We start from the raw sequence: 24227 nt of genomic DNA, 5'->3' as shown, positions 1-24227 counted from the left end.
ATTCTCACAGAAACCCTTTCTCATGAGGATATTTAGAGCAGCTCTACCTTTTCTCTAGGCCATCTTTGATATCATTTTGTAATTTTGTCTATTTTGTGTGCTTTGGACTGGACATAACTTTATTAGCCATAAAATAGTTAAAAAACAATATAACAAAATCATTTCTCTGAAAATAAAATAGTATAGTTCAAATTTGGGGAATTATCCAGTAAATCTGGTGGTTTACAAAATTCATGAAAGTCTATATATTTCAGAAAACCAGAATATATTTTTAATCAACTGTTTTCCTTTTAAAAATTAGCTGGATTGCTTCAGATATTTAAAAAGAACTAGACTTATTTGACCAAACTCATGCATAGATTCCAATTACTTGGCTACTATAGCCCGCCAAATAGATTTGCATCTAGATGCAATGTGGTATTTTAATATAGTTAGCCCTTAGTTGTTTGTTCTTTTAATATTGTGGATAAGTATACCTTTGAAAAGCCCACTGTCTGTAATATTTAATTTCAACTGGACTTAATAATATGTTAATTGAAAGAGAACACTTAGAACAATTAGTGAGATCAATACAAGTTGTAGTTTTTTTTAAAGTATATCTGCAAAATATTATATATAACTTATTGATGGATAGAAATAATTTCATATAATTTGCTTGCTCTGTAATGGTACATTTCACGTGCACTTTACTTGTTTCCTGAATGTGGTTTCAGATTATAGCTAAAAATGAAAATTCTTTAGAACAAAGCAACAATCAAAAACAACAGAGAAGAATCACCATTGCTATATAAATAGCTAAATTTTAGGCTGAGTGTGGAAGGTAATCAACAAAACTACCTTGTTTTTCCTCCAACTGTTTGGTTGTATGCAAAATTCAACCTATTTTCTTATCTTTAGAAAATATCTTACATTCGGCCTATAAAAATTTGAAACATTTTGTTTTATAATGTAGACAACATATCTGTTTCTATTTATTATAAATAGTAATTAATGAGAATAACCAGTACCTGTTTTTGTTTTTCCTTTTAGCGGAAGTACAAAGTGAAATTGAAAGAATCTTTGAGTTGGCAAGATCTTTGCAACTAGTTGTTCTTGATGCAGACACCATCAATCACCCAGCACAACTTATAAAAACTTCCTTAGCACCAATTATTGTTCATGTAAAAGTCTCATCTCCAAAGGTAACTAATTAATTTCTGTCTTAAGGATTAGAAATTCATTTCTTTTGAAATATTCGTTGTTCTGTTCTTTTTTGTTAGTAAGAAGGTCTTACTGAGATTCTGTTAATAAGTACATTTTAAAACAATGTGCAGGTTCTAGGAAATTTTGAGATAGTGAGTAAAGAATAGTCTGTTCCTTCGAGAAACTCAATTATCTGTTTTGTTCCCAAACCAGCTAGTTAGGCAAGTATATAACAGAAACAAAAAATTAACAAAGGTGAGGAAAAGTAGACTCTGACATTTCATAGACTGTAGGTTCTATCTTGCTAAACTTCTTGGGTGATACTGATTCTTCAATAAGCAATATCCCTCCCCCCTATTTGGGAGAGAATATAGCTCAAGAAAAGTGTCTATACTTATCATACGTAATGTGAAATATCATTATGTAAACGTCTCATGGAAGTGTTACAGACCTTGACATTTGTGCATAGGTTGGGTGCATTGAGGACTATAGTTCCACTGTGATTAAGCACAATTTGTGATGTATCTTTATATAACATGCAACTAGGGGAGAGAAAAATAAAAGTAAGACCATCCCAAATTTTTTGGGGGGGTACCAGGGATAGAACTCATGACCTTGCACTTGCGAGGCAGGCACAGTGCCACTGAGCTAAATCCCCGGCCCGCAGATTTGTTTCTTGATTTGAACGTCCTTTTATTTTTAAAAGTGATGTCCTTAAATGTTAAGTGAAACGAATCAGACACACAACCTTAAATATCACATGCTTTCTCTTACAGGAGAAAACCAGAATAAAAATAAAGAGCAAAATAAAAGATAGGTAATAGGAAGTAGGGAGATAGATGTTCTCAGAGGAGAAGGGGATTAAGGGATGGAAGGAGGTATGGAGGGAGGGGTAGGGGATGGAAAGAAGGAATTGGGATATGTTGTATTCATGCACCAACTCCACAAGGAATGTGAACATTACGTACTGCCAGAATGCACCCCACCCTAAGAAAACAGGAAGGGGATCAAGAGACAGGTGGAGGGAGAAGGAGGGAAGGGAAGGGATGAGAAGAGGATTTAAGGTGTCTAATGCACATGTACCAACTCCACACAAGGAATGTAAATGTTATTTACTACCTATGTGTACTAATAAACTAAAAAAGAAAACAAAAAAGTTAATACCTCACAAGGTTATCTATTTCACATTATCTTAATAATCAGTTTCTTTTCAGTGCCTTCTAGAGTGTATTTTATTTGACTCAATTCAAACTTGCAGCTAGAGCAACGGTCTCCTCTCAACGGTGGAGGAAGCCTAAAGGAGCCATGTCTCCTCCAGAACTTCTGAGATCTTCAGCCCTCTGTCTCTTCAGGCACTGCTTACATGCAGTAAACTTGGGAATCTTGATGGTTCTGGGAATCAGTAGAATGGACTGAAGCTGCCTTGCCCAGCTCCCTGACCTTGAGCTTTTGGGGATTCAAGTCCCCTCCACCACAGTGGAGGAGAGGTCAGCCCTCCCACTGCTCCAGTCACTAATTACATCCTTAAGTGTAGGACCAGGGACTTTCACCGGGGAGCTAAGGTGTCATGGAGCTTGATAGACTTGCACTGTTTCAGGGGAGAGAGCATCCTAATTGAGCTAACAAAAATATTAAATAAAAGGAGAGGATATGGCCAAATACACTTGAAATAGTGACCAAAAGACAGATATATCGGCTTAGTATAAGAATGTACCAATGCAAGTGTTTTGCCTAGATTTCCAATGAAACAGTCTGATTAATATAAAATTAAACTGGAATGTCTCATTAATTGTGAATGACAAAAATAACAAAATATGTAAATAACTTTGATATTTATCTAACATGGAGTTGGTAAGCCAGAATATTGCTCAACTGAATAAAAAAATATTACTCAACATAAGTGATCTGGTACAAACTAGTTCCTCCACTTTGGCAAGACTCTTTAAAATGTCAAAGAGATTTCAAAATCTAAAGTGGGAACTCAGAATCCCACCAATACCTCAGGTGGAGCTAGAACAGGATGAACGTACAAAGTCCATGATACTGAAGCCAGTGTAAGTGGATGGCATCGTTACAGGGTTTATACAGCATTTGATTGCTCATACCATATTTCCTCTTTACTAGTCCTCAAGTCTGAAAAGACTGTTGAAATGTTCCTGGTTTATTTGCTTTTTTCAACTCATTGGCAATTCCTCAGATTCATGTCTTCTTCTATCAGGTTTTACAGCGGTTGATTAAATCTAGAGGAAAGTCCCAAAGTAAACACTTGAATGTACAATTGGTGGCAGCTGATAAACTCGCACAATGCCCTCCTGTAAGTATAATCATTTTTTTCTTAATCATTCTCATCTAATTAGAAGTGGATTTTCTCCCTTCATATGAGCAGTGTCATTTTTATTGTAAAATGTTGTTGATGATGGTGTCTTGTAAATCTAAAAGGTTTATTGCACAAAGTTCCAGTTGTCATGTAGTTTGTGCTCAGGCATCCAGAACTGGAGGGTGTCTGCCTTGTAATAAGAAATGAACGTAGTGACTGAGACCCGCTCTCCTTCCTGCTGCTTTGTTACCTTGCAAACACTCCAGCAGAGCACCTAGCATGTAGTGTCTAGTTATGTGAACACTTTTTTAAATGAGAAGAACAAAATAAAACACACCAATTTGGCTTTCCTTGAACATTTCTGCCAGAAGGTTCTGGCAGGCATAAGAGATTATGACACTGAAGGTCAAAATTGATTGAAATTAGAGGAGCCCTGTGGTTATACAGATGAAAGGTTTAGGGTTGAGTGAGATGAAAAATGGCATTATAGCAACCTTTCTCCTAATGCTGTTGCCTGAAAACAGCTGCTGTGTTGGAAGGCAAGCAGTGGTGGGGTGGGAGTTGGGGGAGGAGAATGCTGTCATAGGGCACTGGGTCACCAGTGGCCAGTGACTGCCTCCAGTTATTTGACTCACTGTCTCTGCTTATGTATCTCTAAGGGAAGTACATAACTATCTTCTTTACTCAATTGATTCACTAGATTTTTTTATATGCTTGTATAAAGATCATCTAGGTTCAATGGGAGCATAATTCAGATATTTAGAGAGGCAAACAGCATGGCTGTTAAAAGCACAGCCTCTGGAGTCAGATGCCCAGGTTCAAATCCACATTGACTACTTATGTAATCTTGGGCAAGTATCTGCTACATGAGTTTGGTATAAAAATTCAGTGAGTGAATTTGTGATGAAGCTCTAACAGTGCCTACCACACCATATTCACACTATCTGGGGTTTCTGTACTATTGTCATTATCAGGTATGGTTTACACCATAACCTGTCCAGTTGACTAGAGTCTGTTAGGGCCTGTGCCTCCCTGGTTTACTCTTATGTCCCACCTTCCTGTCTCTGTGGGCCCATAATAGATATTTGTTGAATGAGTAAATGAATATACAGGGCTCCCCCGCTGCCATCCCAAGCTCCTAGGGCAGAGAAGCTGAGCCACTCAGGCCATCAGAAGCACACCCCCCCACCCCGTGGAAATGAGAAGACATGTAAAAAAGCTTCAAAAACAAACTTCTGGATCATCTACAGCAACCCCAAAGGGAAATGAGATGGAACAATCTGATACTCAACCACCTGGACTCTGAACTGGCAACAAAAGAGGATCTGGGAAAAGTGAAATCAGAAATAATTGCTCAGATAACAGCAAAGATTGTGCTCATAGTGCAAGACATGATTAATAAACCTGGAGAGGACACAGATAAAAAAATAGAGGATCTGAGGAACATGATGGAATCCCAACATAGGAAACAAATGGAATCCATAAGACAGATGCAAACAGATTTCCAAGAGATTAAAAACTCCATCGAAAGTCTGCTCAGCAAAATGAACCAATGTGAGGATAGAATTTCAGATATAGAAGGAAATATTGCAATTAGTGAGCAGGAAAAGAAAAATTGCTTTAAAATTGTAAAGGAACACGAGAAATCAATCCAGCAGCTGCTAGATGATGCAAAGAAGAATAACATAAGACTGACTGGAGTCAATGAAGAAAGGGGAGAGAGTGCAGATGACATAAAAAAACTGTTCATGGAAGTGATGGCAGAAAACTTCCCAAGGAGGGGAAACGAACTTGACCTACAGATAAGTGAGGCATATAGGACTCCAGCTAGCCTTTATCAGAAAAAATCTACACATAGGCATATAATAGTTAGGATTCCAGAAATCCAACAGAAGAACAAAATTCTACAAGCAGTTAAGAGAAAAGAAACCAATCACATACAAAGGAAAGCCCATCAGAATCACAGCAGAGTTCTCAATGCAAACCCTCAAGGCAAGAAGAGCTTGGAGTGACGTATTTCAAGTCCTAAAGGAAAACAGCCTCCAACCCAGACTGATGTACCCTGGAAAATTATCTTTCAGAATTGATGGAGAAATAAGATACTTTCATGATAAAGAGCACCTTAGGAACTTCATGAATATCAAACCGGCACTCCAAAAAATTTTAGACAATACCCTAGGAAAAGACAATGAGGATCACAACCCCAGGAAGCCCAGCAGAATGAATCCATTGGGTGTGACAAATTAAATGCAAAGGGGGAGAATCCAACAAAAAGAAAAAATCATGACAAGGCTTTTAAAACTTTTAACTTCATCTCCCTAATGAGTATATAATTCAATCTTGTTATTGTACTGATTAGTATTTTTCTGATTCTAGAGTTGCACACCTTTCCTTGTGCTATACTGGCTATTTATCATCTTCTTATGTCTACATTTTAATTGGGTTGTCTATTAATGAGCTCTAAGAATTCTTTATATATTCTTGTCATAGGTTATATGCATTGTAAATATGGTCTGTTTAAGGACTACTTTTCATTTTAACAATATTTAAAGTTCTAAATTTTGATGGAATCTCATTTGTCAATTTTTTTCTTTTATACATCATGTCTTTTGTATCCTAGGTAGTTCTTGCCTACCCTGAATTCATAAACATTTTCCCTTATAATTGCTTCTTAAAGTTTTATACTTTTAGGCTTTCATATTTAGGTTCATAGATCCCTTCAAGTTATTTTCATGTATGGAAATAAAGGGTTGAGGTTAATTTTTTATATACAGATACCAGGTGTTCTAGTGCCATTTGCTGAAAACATTGTTTCTTCCTTGGCTCTTGAATTGAGTTTATATTCTGTAAAATGCTAAAGTTAAATAATCTTTCATAACTCCATGGACCATATATGTGTGGTTCTATTTCTAGACTCTCTGTTTTATTCAAATGATCTATATATCTTTCCTTACACCAACACTGCCTTGATTATTGTAGTTTTAGAGGAAGTCTTAAAATTAGGTACTAAGCGTCTTCCAACACAGTTTTTTTTTTAACTTTTCTAGGTCCTTTGTACTCCTACATAACTTTTAAATTTCTATATCCAGTTCTTCATTTATAGCAAGTATACACAGGTCTGAATTTTATATATCCCTTGTGTTTTCTAATCCTGCTAAATTCAAATACAAGTTCTAGGGGCTCCTAGAGATTTCTTAGTATTTTCTCTGTAGATGATCGTTTCATCTACATATAAAGATTTTGCTTCTGCTGTGCCAATCCTATCCTAATTGTGTCATTTTATTGCCAGACTATTTTAGTGGGGCCTAGGTTTCAAAGTTTAATGGACAGATGAAAAGTAAGCATATCTGGCCTTGTTCCCCACCTTAACGAGAAAGCATTGTATCTTCTCCATTTATATAAGGCGTTCTTGCTGGAAGTATGGAGTACATGTCTTTAATCTGTTGAGAAGGTTCTGTTCTGCTTCTAGGCTCCTGATAGCTTTTACCATGAACAGCTGTAGAATTTAGTCCAATACTTTTTCTCCAACTAGTGACAGGATCATATGGCTTTTTCCTTTCCTCTGTTAAAAGGATGACTTTTGGGGGTGGATCTTCCAGTGCGGAACTAACACTGCCATCCCTATAACAAAACCTCTTTCTACATACTGCCAGATCTGACTTCTAATAGTTTGTTTTGTTAAACAAATTTTCTATCTATGTTCATACTTTTTTTCTTCTATTATCTTTATCCAGTTTTAGGATTAGCACAAGGTTGAGTTCCTAAAATGAAAGGAGAAGTGTTCCTTCTTTTTTCTGCTTTAATTGTTTGATAGAATTTATCAGTTAAAATGTTTATGAGCCTGCTGTTGTCATATAGGTAGGTTTTCAAGCTAGGAATATACTTTCTTTAATAGGCGCTATTCAAATTTTATATTTCCTCCAGAGTTAGTTTCATTAATTTGTCTTCCAAGATACTTCTTAGAAGTTGTCAAATTTATTTCAAATAGGATTTTTGTAATATGCTTTCTATATCCTTTTAAATTCTGTAAAATCTGTGGTAATATCTCCTAGATCTTGATATTGTAAGTTTAAAAAATGTATAACTGATATTGTGTAACAGGAAGAAAAGGTCTAAAGGAGCAGGGGATGTGGGAGGGGTAGAGGAAAGGAAAAAAGGGAAAAGAAAAAATATGAGAAAAGGAAAAAAATGGAAACAAAATCTTTGCAAATAGGGAAGGGTGGAGGGGGTGAAGGGAGGGCAGGAGAAGGGGAAAACAATAAGAACCAAGATACTCATGAAATGGTACAAGATCTCAATGATGAATGTAACTGTATTTTATACCTAAAATGTACCAATAAACTTAATGGGGAAAAAAATGGCTGTTGTGTCCAATTTTTAGACCAATCATATAAGGATGTTTACATTAGTTTGATACTCTGGGAAGCAGACACCCAAATGGAAGTAGAAATCTTTTCTTTTTATAAAAATGAGTCTATTAACATTTAGTCTAATAATTACTAGAGAAAATACTCATGTCACACTAAAACTGACTTTTGCTGCTGAGTGGGCTGATCATTGAGTAGTTGTACATTTAGTATGACTTATAACATCTGAAATAGCTGGAACTAAGACAAAACATGTATATACTTAAATGTGAGTAATACTGTGTGTTATTTTAGGACTTGTCCCCAGGTTAGGAATCTCAAAACAGCCACCTGCTCTTGGAAGACAGCCTTGCCCTGTCATTATCTTAGCAGGATAAACACATCCTTGTTTTATGTAATTGGCCAGATAACCTGGCATTTTAAACAAGCAGTCTGAATAAGTAATGTTATTTTGCACTTAACGTTTTCTAAACATTTGATATTGCATGAATAGCATTTGTAATGCTAAGAAGGAATGGTACACTCTCATTTTGGCACACATGAAGAAATCTTCAGATTATAAAAGCCAGTAGCAATTTAAAAATGTGTCTGCATTTGTCGCTTTACTTCAAGACCGTAATTATAGTTGTCATTCAAAGATTGGTGATCACTGTGTCATTTTAGTTCCTTTAGGAGAATCTGTCACTTGCTTTATTGGCGACTGCATCTCCAGTCTGAAGAGTCAGCAGATTTCACTGGTGGAATCTCATATTGCAAAGAAATTAAAGGCAGCAGTTTTTTGGAAAGGGAAGTCTAAAAGAGCAATGAAAAAAGTTAACTCTCTGTAGGCAAGAGAATGAATCCTAGATTCATGGGCTACTGGAACACAAAGGGACCTTAAAGGGTACTCAATATAGTGTTTTCTAGCTTGTGTTTTTTACAACGTGGACTCAATGTGATGACAGCAGGTGGTAAGGGGAGAGCCTTGGTACTAAAAATGTTTAAGGAAACACATATATAAACAAATATATTATGGTTTCTTTACTGCAGCACCCTAACTGTGCTGGTGTGCCTGTACATTTCCAGTAGGATAGGACATGCAGTGTGGCCAAAGATCTGTTTTTCCTATGGGTCTAGAGTTTCATGGAACACTTTGAGGGAAAGACTGATCCAGTCCCATCTCCTCATTTTACAAATGAGTGAACTGAGACCAAGAGAGTTGAACTGGCTTTCCAAAGGTTATGTGCCTTGGCCAAAGTCAACCCAACATCTCTGTCTCCTGGTCTAGTGAGACTCTAGATGGTGAATGGCAATAGGTTGGTGATTACATAGTCCCCTGGCAAGGGACTCACAGCTTCCGTGAGAAAGGCTTTCTCTAGGAGAGGGTTCTAAGAGGGAGGTTAGTATAGGGCCAGATAATAAATATTTTAGGTATTGTGGCCATACTGTCTTCTTTGCAAAACTACTCAACTCTGCCTTTGAGTAGCCATCGACAATATACAAATAAATGGGAGTAGCTGTTTTCCAATCAAACTTTGTCAAAGCAGGAAGCAGGCCTGATTTAGCTAGCATAAAGAAGTTGCCATTCTTACTCTAGGGTGAGTTTTGGTTGTCTATTACTGTGCAATAAATTACTCTACAACATAGCAACTTCATACAGTGGCCACATGGTAGTGTCGAGCTGGCAGCTGACCAAGTGCCTCAGCAGGGATGGCTGCTAGGCTAGAGTCAGCTCCTCTTCCTCTCCCAGTTGTCTCAGGCTCTTTCCATGGGGATTTCTCTCACAGGGCTTCTCATAGCAGAGCTCCCAGGGCTCCAAGAACAAGGGCTCCAATCTCCTAAGGCCAGGTCTTAGATACCAGTATAGAATCATTTCCACAATATTTGATTCATCCAAATTGCTACAGAGGCTTCCCAGATTGAAGAAGAGGGGCTGTAACCCTCCATCTCAGTGTAGGGAGTGTCAAAGAATTTGTAGCCGCTTCTAATATGGCATGGTAGATTAGGAGCATGGGCTAGTGAGATAGAGTCAGAAAAGCCTATAGGACTAGGGCCCACAAGCCCATCTCTTACACTTTTTTAATATGACCAGCCGGATTTTGTTTTACTAGTATACATCTGTGTATCTCATTTTTAGATTTCATTTGGCTTCTCCCATGTAGCGGTGCTCTTTCTTTTCAGAAAATTTGAGAAGTATGTTTTAAGAAGGCCAAGTTCAAATTGCCCCAGCACTATGGTAATGAGAGCTGTGTAATGCACAGTGAGAAAAGCAGATAGACAGACAGTTGAATATATAAATGAAATGTAATCCTTTAATCCTATTTAGTTACAAGCTGGCTTATGTTACCAAAAACTGACCCTGTAGCTCTCTGAGCTGTGTAATGGCTTTGTGTGTGTGTAAAATGACATTGATTTCTCTCTGCAAGAAGGGAACTCATCTCCTCTGCATTCTTCCAAACCTCTAACATTACAGTAGCCATAGTTCTCTTCTATCCTGCTTTATTTTCCAGTGCTGCATAGACTCAGATTTATTCTATTAAGCATATGAGCTCTGAAGGGAATGAAGAAACGACAGTGCCCAGTATCTTTGATTGTATTCTTTTCATGGCAGTGATTTTCCACTGCGCTTTTCCAGTAATTTTATTTAAATTATTTAGAACCATGTGGGCTCACTATTTGAAGTACTGTCCCTATTGGTGCATTCATTATCATAGAGTCCCTTCATATCCATAGTTTAACTCCCAATACTGGTTTTTTTCTTTATTTTTATTTTAATGCAATACATGTAGATATTAGTTAAGAAAATATAAAAAGCACTCTTCTCTTTCTATGAAAAACTAAAATTTCATAACAAAATAGAGAATAATAATAGTTAGTACACTGTGTATCCTAATCTTAAAAGAATGGCCCAAATGTTACTCAGAGTACAAGTCAGAGACAAAAAAGACTTTTATATAAAAAAGAGAGATAATCAAATAAAACTTTCTTTTCAATGAGCTAAGAGAAACTAGTAATATAAAGGAAACAAATTTGAAAAGAAGCATAATCGATTTCATATGAAGTATTTCCTTCAGGAAACAACTCCATGTGAGATCCAGTTTTGTCAGTCCAAAGGGAACTACAACTTTTCCAGAGATTTCATGCATTTCATGCACTTGGCCTATTTTTAGAGTTCAAGACAGTTCATTTCCACAAGTCCCATGATGTAACCAATTGGACTGATATGAACTGGGTGCATTTTCTGCAGACAGTAAACTGGCAGATGTTGTTACAATCTTTGAAGGATAAAATAGGACAGAAGGACATAGAGGGGAAAAACATGTTTAGGCTCATAATGAATGTCACAAATAAGAACTAGAAAGAATCAAAATTACTACAGCACAGATTGTCACAGCACAATTGTCACAGGTACGGGTGTGGTGCACACCTGTAATCCCACTACTGGGAAGGCTGAGGCAGGAGGATCACCGAAAGTTCGAGGACATCCTGGGCTACATAGTGTGAGTTCAAGACTAGCCTGAACTACAAAGGGAGACCCTGTCTCAAAAAACAAACAAACAAACAAAAAAGTCACTGTGTTCTTTGCCTCTGTGTTATTGCTACCAATTAGTGGTGAAAACCCTTTCGTGTTTAGCTCATTAAGATGGAAACTACTTGGGGCTGTTAGAACCCTGCAGTACTGGTCAACTTTACTTTATCCCCCAAGACCTCCTAAATCTTTTTTAAAAATCTTTAAACTTAGAAAATGTCCTAAGTCGACCAATGAGTTAAGTACTCAAAGCCGCAAAGGCTTTAATAATAGAAAGAATGCAGTCAGTTCGGGCAGAGCGCAGTGAGAAGCAGAGCGCCGCCTGCTTCCCCAGGCTCCTCCAGGTCCTCCCGCCGATGGCAGTGGGGGACCCGGGGGCCCGAGGATGGGCCGCGCCTCTGCCCTGCAGCCTCTTCCATCCTCGCTGTGGCTGCCCACTGGCTGGGCCCAGGCTTTGCAGAACAGGCGAACCGCTCCCCCACTCCACTTCGATGACCTGACGGCGGCGGTGGCCTCGGAGCCAGAACCCCTCAGACCGAGGGTCTCCGGGTCCAGCCTTGCTGGCCTAGGCAAAGCCCCCTCCAGCAGTCGAGGACGTGGCGCCTTGCAGCGGCTGGAGCGAGGCGTGGTGGGAAGAATGGCGGCCTCCGGACCGCCGCAGAGTGGGTTACATCAAGGGCCGGAGACGGCGGGTCCGAAAGCTCGGCCCCTTCTGGCCCTAGAGCTGCGCAGATCCGGGTCCCGAGGTGACCGCTGTGTTCCAGTTGTGGAAGAGACCGCACCTCCTTGAGACGAGGACGAGTAAAGGCCTCACCCGCACCCGAGTTCGATCCCCCGTACCACAAAAAAAGGCCTCACCCGCCCTGGAAGGTGAGGGAGCTCAGGCCGAGGACGGGTGGAAAGGCTGGCGGGCCATGGGCACTTGCCAAAGAGAGAAACTTAAAGTAGCATTCCACCTTTGGCTAATTGGAAATGCCCACCACCTTTGGGAAGATTTCCTGGCCGTTTTCAGAAGGCCTGTGTATATAATATGAAAAGGCTGCTCTCAACATTCCCCCGGCCTTTTAAAAGAAAACTCGCTGCATACGGACAATATGGATGTAAAGAAGTTGCCGACCTGTGATAAAGAAGTTTAAAAACCCACACGTCTTGGAAACGCCCATTTATTTTTAAAAAATGACAGAAAAGAAACGTTTTCTGAAAGTGACTTTGAAATGAAGCTGGGCAGACCACCTGGAGAAGCGACACTGGGAGCGATTCTTGTCTGCATTTGCTCTGTGAGTTAGAGGACTCGGAGAAGGCAGAAGAGAAGAATGTCCAGTACCAGACTGGTTACACGGAGAAGACGTTGTTTGTATTGTAACCCTTGTTTTGTGTGTGCATTGTAGTCCTCATTAGTATATATATAACTGACAATGCTAAGTACTTTATTGAACCATCTGGTCTTTTGAGATGATTCTCAAGTGCCTGATACATGTTAAAAAGTAGTCGTAGTAAAATAACACATTTTGTAAATTTCTTTTTGTTAGAACTCACATGAAGTGTTATTTTGTGGGGGGAGTAGGCAAACCCCCTCTTGAGTAGTACACATTGTTTATGTGCTGGTTCTCGCAAGAGAAGGAAATGCACAGCGCTGTGCTAGCGCACTTATAACAAGGCAAGTTACTATCGCCCCTTGTGTCTGTGCGTTTTTACTTTGCTGTGTATGTAGGGTCTGTAAAAGTTAAGTGAGACCTTATACAACATCTAGTCTTGCTAGATGTTAAAGAGGTTGCCAGTTTTGATAAAGGTAAAGTTAGTAAACTAACAAATTTTGTACATTTTGCATTAAAATTCCAGGAAAGATTGTCTTCTGAAAATTTGAGCATTTTAACCCACTAGGCTAGTGGAGAAAGGAAGGGTTGTAGGCTAAAATGCTCATATTTTCAAGACACTTTCAACTATTGTTACATGTATGCAGTTTAATCAAGACTGCTGTGTATATATAATGGACAAATTGAGTCCTTACTTGAAACATCTAGTCTTATCTAGATGTTTGTAAGTGCCCAACGTATGTTAAATGTAGAGGTAGTAAAATATCACTTTGTAAATATCTTGCTAAAGTTCATATGAAATGTTGATGGGAATGGAATGATTAAACCACCTCTTGAGCAGTATGGTCCTGTCTGTACTTGTTCAGTGGTTTGGAGGAGGTAGGAGGGAAGCAATTGCAAAGGTATTATGTTAGTGCATTTGTACTTGGACATTTTGAGACATAATTTTTCTGTCTGTTTTGTGGGTTTTGTTTTGCTGTGTATATAGTGTATGTAACAGACAAGTCCAAATTTTGCAACATCTAGTCCCTAAATGTTACAGACGTTGCCAGTGTATGACAAAGTAGTAAAGTTAGCACATTTTGTACACCTGTGTTGAAATACACAGAAAAGCTTGTCCTCTGTAAATGAATTTTGGATTCAGCCACCTCTAACATGACATAGTCCTGTACTTGTCCACTAGGCTGAAAGCAGAGAGAAAGAAGTGAAGCCAAAATTGTCATATGTAGAAGATACCTCAGATTATAACCATTACCATATGTGTAATTTTATCAGTGCCGTACAATAGCAGACAATTTCTTATATGAAAAATCTAGTCCTAGATATGTAGAAGAGCTTGATACATTTAAAAGTAGTGGTAGAAGAATAACACTTTGTAGATAGCTTTTATAAACAGATAGGAAATACTATGTTTGCAAATAGAACCGTTAAACCACCTCTGAACAGTATGCTTTCTGTACTTGGTCACTGGCTTGAAGAAGGTGGGATGGAAGAAATTGTGAAGGGTGTTTTGTTAAGTGTATGGTAGAAAATTTCAGCTGACATTGCTCTTATGTTACCTGCATTTCACTTAACTTTGCTATGCTGTATATGTAGTGTATATACTGGCCCCATGAGTCCTAATTTTATAATATCTAGTCTCTAGATATTAAAGAGGTTGCCAATGTATGACAGAAGTAGAGTTAGTAAACTAACACATTTTGTAAAAAAAAATATGTATAAAGAATGCAGTTTTGACATGAAGGAAATGTTGGTTGGCTGTTTTATAATTAGCATTGCATGTTGTGACATTGTGCCACTTTATTTTACTGAATAGTAAAATTTGCTCAGGATTTTCACATTCTAGCACTGAAAGTCCCCAGAAACACGCAGTCCCCAGCAAACCAGGATGGCTGGCCATCTTGACTCAAGTGGCTTCCCTAGGAAATATTGTCACACCTTACTCTGTGCATGGAGAGCAGGGCAGATAGTCGAATACTTATAAATTTCTTCTGAAAGATTTCATAAATCTTCTTCATTTTCTTATTAGCAGCTTCAGTCTTTCCTTCCTTCCCTTTCTTCACCACTGGTGTAGATCACTGGACCCCTGGATGAACTAGGGCATGTTTTCACTCTGGCTTGTTTAATACCATATTTTAGTTTTTAATTTTCCTGAAAGAGCTAGCCCAGAAAAGGGGCCCTACTGTGCCCGAATTTTTTCTTTTTTTTGTACTGGGGATTGAACACAGGACCTTGCACTTGCAAGGCAGTTGCCGGAACCGCTGAGCTAAATCCCCAGCCCTGTGCCTGAATTTTTGACGGTTTATTTTGATTCCTCTGTTCACTCCGTGTTTACTTTGGCAAGCATGCCATTTCCGCCTTCTTCAGCAGAATAGCCTACCCCTTCCTAGAATGTCAGAGGTGTCCTCTGTGGCAGTGCTTTGAAAACTGCTCCACGAAGGGCTTGGTATCACTGTTCACCGCCTGCGACTTTTGTGATCAAGAAGCTCTGTCTCCCTGTCCCAGGCTATGGGCCCCATCGATTACATAGCAAGAAGCTGATTACATATGAACTTTTAAATTATAAAAAATTAGCAAACCTAGTTTCATAATTTATTGGGTTGCTTTGCATTCAATTTGCTGTATGATTTCTTAAATTCCCCTTATCCTGACTTTCCAGCACTCTGGATGTATTCAGCTGTGTTATTTTTTAAACAGAAAAATTGTCACAGATACACAGTCTGTGAAATTCTTCCTTGTTGAAAATAAGGTGCATATGTCAGTACTCATTCAGAAGTGGAAATTTGCTTTCTCTGTGCTATTGAAAGCCTAAAAGCAGTTTCAAATCATCTCCCATCATATATAGCTGTCTTTTAGCAGTGCAAAAGCGTAGTTTGCAAGTAATAATCAGGCTTAAAGCAAACAGCCTTGTGCTGATGTATACAGATTTTACATAATGGCAAAGAGAAGCACTTTATTAAAATTCCTTGTAATTAAATGTATTTAGTTGCATCTACAGTGGTGACAATATAACTTGTAGAATAGCCAAGTAGATAGAATCCTTACACAAGCAGTATTCTGCAGTGGGTGCTGCTTTTCCAGTTATGCCTTCTTTGGTCTCTGTAATCCTGGCTGTCATTGTCAGGAATTTTTCTGTCCAGGAATCCCTGAAGTTCTTTAACTTGGGCTTTAGAAAAGCAAGAAAATGATGTATTTGGAATTAACCAAACTCACATTATACAATTGAGACCTATGTGATCTAATTTTATAATGAACAAATAAAATAATATAAACAACAGGCTTTAAATCACATATGGTCTAGAATTTTGTGTGAAAAGTTGGAGCCTTGCAGAAGCTGAGAGGAGTCCTTTGTTTAGTGCTGCCTGGTTTCCTCTTTTTTTCTTTCTGTTTCATCTATGTCTGTGGAAGTTTTAAGGGATGTAGCCATTCCTGCCCTGCTCAAGTCAGTACTGCAATGCCCCTATTTGTGTCAGAGCATTATGGAAAGTTCTTAGACTATCTTTGTGACTGCTGAAAGTTTATATTAAGGAAAGAGCCTTTTGGTGACAAGTGACAAGAAACTCTCTTGGGTTACCTCAGTGGGAAAAAGAGGACTTAGGGTAAGGATATGAATTGACTGATGCTCTAGGAACTAGCTCTTTTTTTTTTTCTCATGGCCCATATGGTTTTTGCTCTTCCATTTTGGCTCTGCTTCTCTTCTATCTGTTTTATTTTCTTTCCTCTACAGATGGAATTCTTTGACTTACTCATAATTTCCCCTTCTTTATGAGTTCAATTTTCACAAGCCTCTCTGGGCCTTCTTCTAAATTCAGAACTGTAAGCTGCAGCAGTGCTGGATGACAGCTCCAAATGTTAGCTGGTTTGGTCTGTCTTAATTCTGAATGAGATCCTGATGTAACATGGATTATTATGGATTTTAGTACTTTTCTCTCCTACCAAATTGTGTGCTGCTTGGGCATAGGATGAGTGAGGGGTTTTTTGCCTCATACCCACAGTGCCCTGCACAAAATAAATACCGAATAAGTGAATAAATTGATAAAATAATAATAAAATGAATGAATAAAATAATAAAATAAAATAATAAAATGAATGAATAAAATACTTTAAAATACCAGGCATTTTGCTAATAAACGTTTGGGAGGGGGTGGCATTTTTCTACATAAATTGAATTGGCTGAGTTTTCTCAAACATGAGTCAGTTTGGACTGAAGTCACTTATTATTTTCCTAGTCTTGTTCCAAAGACCTTCAAACTGCTTTCCAATTTAGGGTCCAAAATGTCAGTAAAGATTGATGCAGGGCCGGGGATTTAGCTCAGTGGTTTCACTGCCTGCTGCGCAAGCACAAGGACCCGAGTTCGATCCCCGGTACTAAAAAAAAAGATTGATGCAATGAAAGATTTAAAGGGTAAGACTGAAAGTGTAGTTCTAAGGCAGAGCGTGTGCCTGGCATGCTTGAGTTCTTAGGTTCAATCCCCAGGGCCAAAAATAGATGAATAGTAAATGTTGGGGGAGAGTTTCCATGGTGACTTCTGCTTCTAAGCACTGAAGAGAATGAATCAGCTTAGGTACCACCAACTCTGTGTCTTCTAGTTGCCATTTAATCTTTAATCCAGCAATGACACTGATGATAACAGTAACCATGTATTTGAATCACTACTGGGAAATTCTTAGTTTGGTAAAATGAGCTCATAAAAGCACGTGGATAATGGGAGAGAGAAGGCATTTGAATCTAGCCACTTAATGATCCATAACCATTCACCTGCTTTAATGGGGAGTGCTAACTGTGGAATAGCTCTTCTCTTTTGAGATGCCACATTTTTCTGACTGTCCTTCCCAGGAATATCTTGTCTTGGGTATATCCTGTCTGTGTTCCGAAGTCCCACTGCTATAGCAGAAGGGCCGCTTTGCTCCCTTTAGGGCTCAAGAACAACTTCCTGATTACAGGACAGGTGCTGAACAAAGTCCTTGCTGACAGAAACACAGATACCAAATACTCCTTCCTCAATTAAACACCCCCATTCTTTTTGAACCATTTCACAATCTTATGGTAGCACCAATCACTGTAATGTGGCTTTCTAGTATGGATCTTAAACTTTCTTTCCTTCATGTTTTATCATGAGTTTGATAATGTCATTCTCACATTCTTAGAATTATCTAAGTAAATGTTACTCTCTTCAACATTACAATGTTTATTCCAATGGTAAGGTTGTTGCCCAGAACATTGTGACCTGAACTTTCTTCTCTGATATTCTCAAATGAGAAGAATTCTACTCTTTAGTGATATATAGACAAAAATGTGAGTACATAAGTTTTCACTATATTTTACCTATTTAACACGTTTACCTATTTAGTGTTCACATTTACGTCATCTTTTTCTTTCTAAATAATGAAAGATCCAAACTTTTAACCAGGTTATTTTTATGTAAATATTCACATTTGGACATGAATAACTATAACTCTTCAATGGACTTTAGCTTTAGAACGTACCCAGTTAGCCCTTCAAATTTGATGTTAAGTGCTACATAGATATGAGAAATGCTGTTATCTGCCTTACGTGAAATTTTAAGTTTCATCACCTAAAACTGAAACTGGAAGTATAATGAATTTTCTTGTCATCTTCAGGAAATGTTTGATGTTATACTGGACGAGAATCAGCTCGAGGATGCGTGTGAACATCTGGGAGAGTACCTTGAGGCATACTGGCGTGCCACGCACACCACCAGCAGCACCCCCATGACCCCGCTGCTAGGGAGGAACTTGGGCTCCACTGCACTCTCACCATATCCCACTGCAATTTCTGGGTTACAGGTATTGTCACCTTTTCACTCATGTTTTTACAACCTTACTTTTAAGATTCTATAAGAATGTTGATTAAATTGAAGACTATAGTTGTCCTTAGTCTGAAGATGGGACCCATTATGTTTATTAAAAATTTAAACAATTACCTCATTATGATTTGTTCTAGAGAAAGCTACCCAGAGAGTGAGCCTTGCTGGAAAATTTTGCTGTCTGTGAATTTATAATGGATTTTACTTAAATAAACTAATCCCTGGTAGACTTAATGCCTACTCGGTACAACTGTCCATGACTTCTGCATGGCACTTCTTAAGGATTATATAATCATGTAAATATCAGGTACTGTGGCCAGCTAGTGAGACACTTGGGAAGAGATAAGCCTTTTGACTGTCCTGAACTATCCCTGCCTCACAGGCTTCTGGGCCTGCCATCTCCTTTCCACAAGACAGAATGTGAACATGAGGAGAACTTCTCTGTTTGGAAACAATGACAGATCCCTGAGTTTTCGGGGTGGGAGGTGGTGTCCAGGGACCCACCTTGGTCAGTGGCTATGGTGAATGTCTTTAGGGAACCTGGAGACTGCCCAGGATCCAGAATTTCTCTCTTCTGCTGCTGTGGTGCTGCACTCAGAACTAGATATAGGGAGCCAGAGGCAATAAGACACTAAATAATCTTTGCCTTTTGCATTAATTATTATTTATCACTTATCAAGCAGCTGCTGGAATGTGGCCAGACCCTCAGCTGACTGAAGAGCATGTAGTCAGCTGAGCCCTCTTATGTCCTTACTAACTTTGTTTCAGTGGTTTATAATGATAGCCATAATTGTAGATCATGTGGCGTTAACTCTGAGATAAATGGCACTCTCTGAAATGCCATTAGAACTGTATTACTCTGCTCCAAAATTGCATTTTTGTAAGCAGAAGAGCTCACAAAAAACATAAATTGCTTTTGAGGCTAAAAATGAATATAGGGAATGTATGAGTGTACTGTATGTGTATATGCACCAGGACATTTTCTTGCTTTGCGTTCCTTCCTGAGTGCTGATCTGAGTAAAGCATTTCTGTTGACTAATTTGGGTTGGCTCTGAATTGTACATAGTCGGGTAAGGAATGAATCCATGAAGCAGTAAGTTTCTGTGATGTAGGAGGAGATGAAATGTGCCTCATTTATGAATGCAATACTCTTGACTCGTCAGCCCTGAGACATCTACCTAGTTCTCCCAGTTTCACTAACGAGTTAATGTGCCCTTTATCCTGTGGCCTACTTCTCCCAGTAACCATAGGCACTAAATTGATAGACACCTGGCTGAGGTTAATGGCACAGTCTGTGATCCATTGGATGAGTTTTTCTTCTGTGCAAAGCTGAATGTACTTTGCAGAAGATGTGTCTGGGCCCATGATTTCATCAGGATCCTGTTCTTTAACTCAGATGCCCCACTTAAGCCAGTAGACAAATGCAGATACATGTTTCCCATAGTGAGAAAAAATGTTGGATAACACTTTCTGAGTAAGTATCTTAAGATATTGATTTCAGTTAATGTTAGTCAAACTTGGTTTATATCTGAAGATTATTTTTGCAGGACATTTCAATTGAAACAAAGACTTATAAAGGCATCAGTTAGCTTCATAAGTACCATTTACTTCTTTGAAAACAATGTTGCTGAGAGACTTTTATGTGGCTTATAGAAACAAATGCATTATTTTAAGGGTAGCACAAATAATTAAAATACTTGAAAAAGGTATAAGGAACATTCAGCTAGATCAGGGTGAAGTTGTGTGGCTTTAGAAGGAGAAAGATTTTATCAGTTTAAGAGAGGAATAAAATAATAGATGCTATTCTGAGCCTTATTTCCCAATAGTAAAATAATACTCAATTTTACAATAGAAATGGAATTACTTATTCTTCCTAAATATACTAAGTTCCATGTAAGAGTCAACTTTCAAGTCCATATTTTAATGAGAAACATAGTCATGCAGCACTATGTAATTAAATTCATAAAGTATAAACAGTGTGGGAACTTTGCATGTTGTATCCCAAATATCTAAGACCAGAGATATTTTGAGGAGACCATTTGTGCATGAAAACGCTTTCCTAAGGCATATATTTAGCATCTCATTGTACAGATCCTATTATTGTACATACATTTACATGTTTAGATGAATGAAGCTGACATTATTTAATCAATGAACTATCTGGTATTTTTAGAGTCAGCGAATGAGGCACAGCAACCACTCCACAGAGAACTCTCCAATTGAAAGACGAAGTCTCATGACCTCTGATGAGAATTACCACAATGAGAGGGCTCGGAAGAGTAGGAACCGCTTGTCCTCAAGTTCCCAGCATAGCCGAGATCATTACCCTCTTGTGGAAGAAGATTACCCTGACTCATACCAGGACACTTACAAACCCCACAGGAACAGAGGCTCGCCTGGGGGATGCAGCCATGACTCCCGACACAGGCTTTGAGGCTGCCAAAACAAAAAACAAAAAATATTCATCTGTTGGCTGTTTGCCATAGCACTGCTAGGATAAACCAGTCCTTTTAACTTGGCAGAAGCACAGCACAGTATTTACTGTGTTTATGGGCTGCTGTCATTTGATGCTAAGTAGGGCAAAAAAAAAAAAAAAAGAAGTACATTATGCCCTTGAATCTAGATGGATATTAGATGCCCAATCATAGAGATATTTTTAAGTGCAACATTTACATGATAACAGTACCTTTTGTTTTCTTCATAGATCTAGACACATCAATTTGTAATCTAGGGTACTTATCAAGGCACATATAAAATAATTTCCCATGCTGGAAATTCCAAATGACCAGTTCCAGTTGGAACCAATTTATAAACCAATTCCTGTTGGAATTTGGGTGAATTGACTAGAAAGTCTACTTGAGCATGTTGGAATCCATTGAAAAATTGGAAAACAACACAATTAATAAGAAAATTAAAATACAACTAGAAGCCAAAACCAGGTATGGTATTTATTTGCTGGAAGCTAAATTTACACTTAAAGTTAGATGTATAAACATTTTAATATATGTAAGTGTTGCCAGAATGGCTTTTCAAACTTACCAAATGTATTGATAGTGCCAAAAAAAAATCTCAGATTTTAATGTAGAAATTATATAGTCTCCTCGGATTTTAATATTTTTATTTCTTTCCTGGCACAGCTGTTGTATTCAAAATGTTTTGCTTTCTGTTCAGTCACTACTGTTAGCATGTTTGAAGTTGTAAAAAAAGAAAAGGAAAGTAGAAAAAAATTTTCAAAAACTTTCAGTTGTAAGAGAGAATAGTAATGAGAAGGCCAAGAAAAGCTGGTTATAAGAAATGGAAAATAAGATGTGTGTTTCTTCTTTAATCAATATGAGCACAACTGCACACATCCAGGGATGTGAAGTCAGATAGCAAGGATGTTGTACAGATCCTCTGAGTGCACAGCTAAACCTCTCTCTTCTATCCACTAAACACACGGAGTCAGTATTTCCTGCCAGCACAGCTGAGTATCTTTCCATTGCTTCACTCTCTGTCTTTGAATATCTGAACATTTCTAGACTATCAATAATTTTTTTAAAATTATGCTAAGAATTTTTATTTTCCATGGACACATTCAAATTAGGTGTTAAAAGTTGTTTTTTACAAAATGACTAACGGGAAAAGTTCAAACAAATGATGAATTTAAAAGCTTGCAGTAAAAAAAAAAAAAAATAAAGTCCTAGATTCAGAAGATATTTGTTCACTAAAATTACAGCATTCTTAATGAAAAATTATGAAGATTTTGGAGATGGAGCTGACTTATATCTCTATGGACACTGCTCATCACTTACCAATAGTTCAGTTTTTCCAATGACTATAATTATGAATTGATGGCCTCTGTCTTATATTATCAGGGACGCCTTAGATTCACTATAATCCAAGAAATTATTCAAATGACCCTTTTATAAAATATAAAATGTATTTATGAAAGATCTTTGTTTCTAAAATTCCACAATGCATGCATTTTCTAAAACCCTAGTAGGACCAGGCATAAAAGTCTTTTTCTGCATCTCATGAAGCCAATTTTTGAAAACGAGAACAATTAATTTTCAGGCTGAGGTGTAGCTCAGTTGTAGAGTGCTTTTTAAGCATATTTGTAGGCCCTGGGTTCCATCCCCACCAAAAAACCCTTGATTAATTAATTTCATACTATCTTCTTTTTCCCCAAGTTTTTTAATATCTAAGTTCTTGAAGAATGCACTAGTTCAATTATTTTCCTGATCAAGAAAATAAATTTCAATTATTGATTACTTATACATATCTTGGACCTTCATCACATGCCTCCCCTCATGTTGACTGTATGTACCCCCTTATGAATCTTTAGCTGAAAATGAGAATACCTATAATTCTATAAGTCATCTCAAACATTTGATACAATTAAACATGGGCTCAGTAAATTTTAAAAGTTAATATGTGATACTGGCTTGTGAAGTTCTTTTGTCATCTAGTGAAGTTTGCAGAACTTTCAGTTAAAACATTTAAAAGAGCTGTATCTATTAGGCTGTTTAATAAACACATAACCTGCCATTCCTGAATACTTTGATAGAACATGAAGAGCTTTTTCCAGCAAACAAAAATAAACTTATTACATGTACAGCACATATTTGCATGAGAAAAAAGCATTAGCCAAAACATGTTTCTATATGCTTTACTGGTTTCTTGTTTGTGCGCATTAAAGTATTTAATTGCAGAGTGCACCAAGGTGTATAAATTTAGACTAGACAGCTGTTCAGCTTTTTCTGTAGTAGCATTAGCAATTTGGTCATTTAACTACTTTAAGATATTTACATTTTATGGCAGGTAGCTGAAACAGCATTTACATTTATTAAAAAGATTACCATTTTCTTAACTTTTAAAAAGCCACTTGGTTTTAAAGGTCTCTCAAAACTTTGTTTCTAGTCTTCCATGTCATGATGATAAAGAGGGAGCCCCATTCGGTATCTGTGCACAAACCAATCCATCATTTATCATCAAATGTCCATACTTCATTTTGCTTTGCATTTTTATCCAAAGTCTAACAATCTTAGAAAGGGTATAATGTATATTTTCTTGATGGATATATTTAAAATATCACTTTAATTTGGCATATTCTTTCACCTTCTGTGATAAGTTTATCTTCTCCAAATAAATAAGATATGCATCTTCCTTTTTTTAAAGCCTTAGAATTTATTGTATAAATGATACTAAAATCCAGATATATACTAAATAAAAAGTTTTATTTTTGTCAAGCACATCAAGCACCTTTGGAAAATACATACTTCACAAATATTTTGTTTTTTATTAATTTCATTTAAAATTAAAATTGCTATAAACAAGAAAAAAGAGTCTTATAATATTTTGAGGCTGTTTGAATTGGTAGTATAAACCACATATTAGAATTCTATAATTTCATTCAGTAGACTTGTCACGATGTAAACTTATATGACAATGTGGAAATGTAGTCCTGGAAAAAAAAAAGAAATGTAATTTGTCTGTTCTGATGTTAATTCTCAAGGCTATAATATGACTCCAATATTATAATCAACAATGTTATCTTGTTTACTCCAGTATTTAAAGCAACACTTAGAAATGTTTATAAATGACTGATGAGTCTCTCTTATCTTTATATAGTTCTATTGGAAAGAAGATCAAAATTAACAATTTAGACTAATGGTCAGTCCTAATAAGAGAGTCTTAATTTTGTGACTATACAAGTCATTGCATTTTGTCCTT

General features: G+C 37.4%; 1 protein-coding gene across 11 annotated transcripts in view; it reads left to right on the top strand.

Moving 5' to 3' along the window:
- The window catches only part of Cacnb4 (calcium voltage-gated channel auxiliary subunit beta 4), a 305695-nt gene extending 283435 nt beyond the window's left edge, over positions 1-22260 (top strand). For 10 of the 11 annotated variants that reach the window (XM_004870022.4, XM_087209998.1, XM_021248409.2 and 7 more), the window contains 4 exons: positions 1030-1181; positions 3401-3496; positions 18310-18495; positions 20689-21157. In XM_004870022.4, the coding sequence (XP_004870079.1) occupies positions 1030-1181; positions 3401-3496; positions 18310-18495; positions 20689-20949 (695 nt within the window). In that variant the 3' untranslated portion in view covers positions 20950-21157. Of the gene's footprint in view, positions 1-1029; positions 1182-3400; positions 3497-18309; positions 18496-20688 lie in introns of all 11 variants that reach the window. The other variant, XM_004870023.4, reaches the window with a different exon arrangement.
- The last annotated feature ends 1967 nt before the right edge of the window (positions 22261-24227 follow it).

This window comes from Heterocephalus glaber, unplaced genomic scaffold (assembly GCF_053883595.1).
Source record: "Heterocephalus glaber isolate CG9 unplaced genomic scaffold, H.glaber_assembly_v1.0 deba00001097, whole genome shotgun sequence".
Taxonomy (NCBI): domain Eukaryota; kingdom Metazoa; phylum Chordata; class Mammalia; order Rodentia; family Bathyergidae; genus Heterocephalus; species Heterocephalus glaber.
This window is presented reverse-complemented; position numbering and strand designations above follow the sequence as displayed.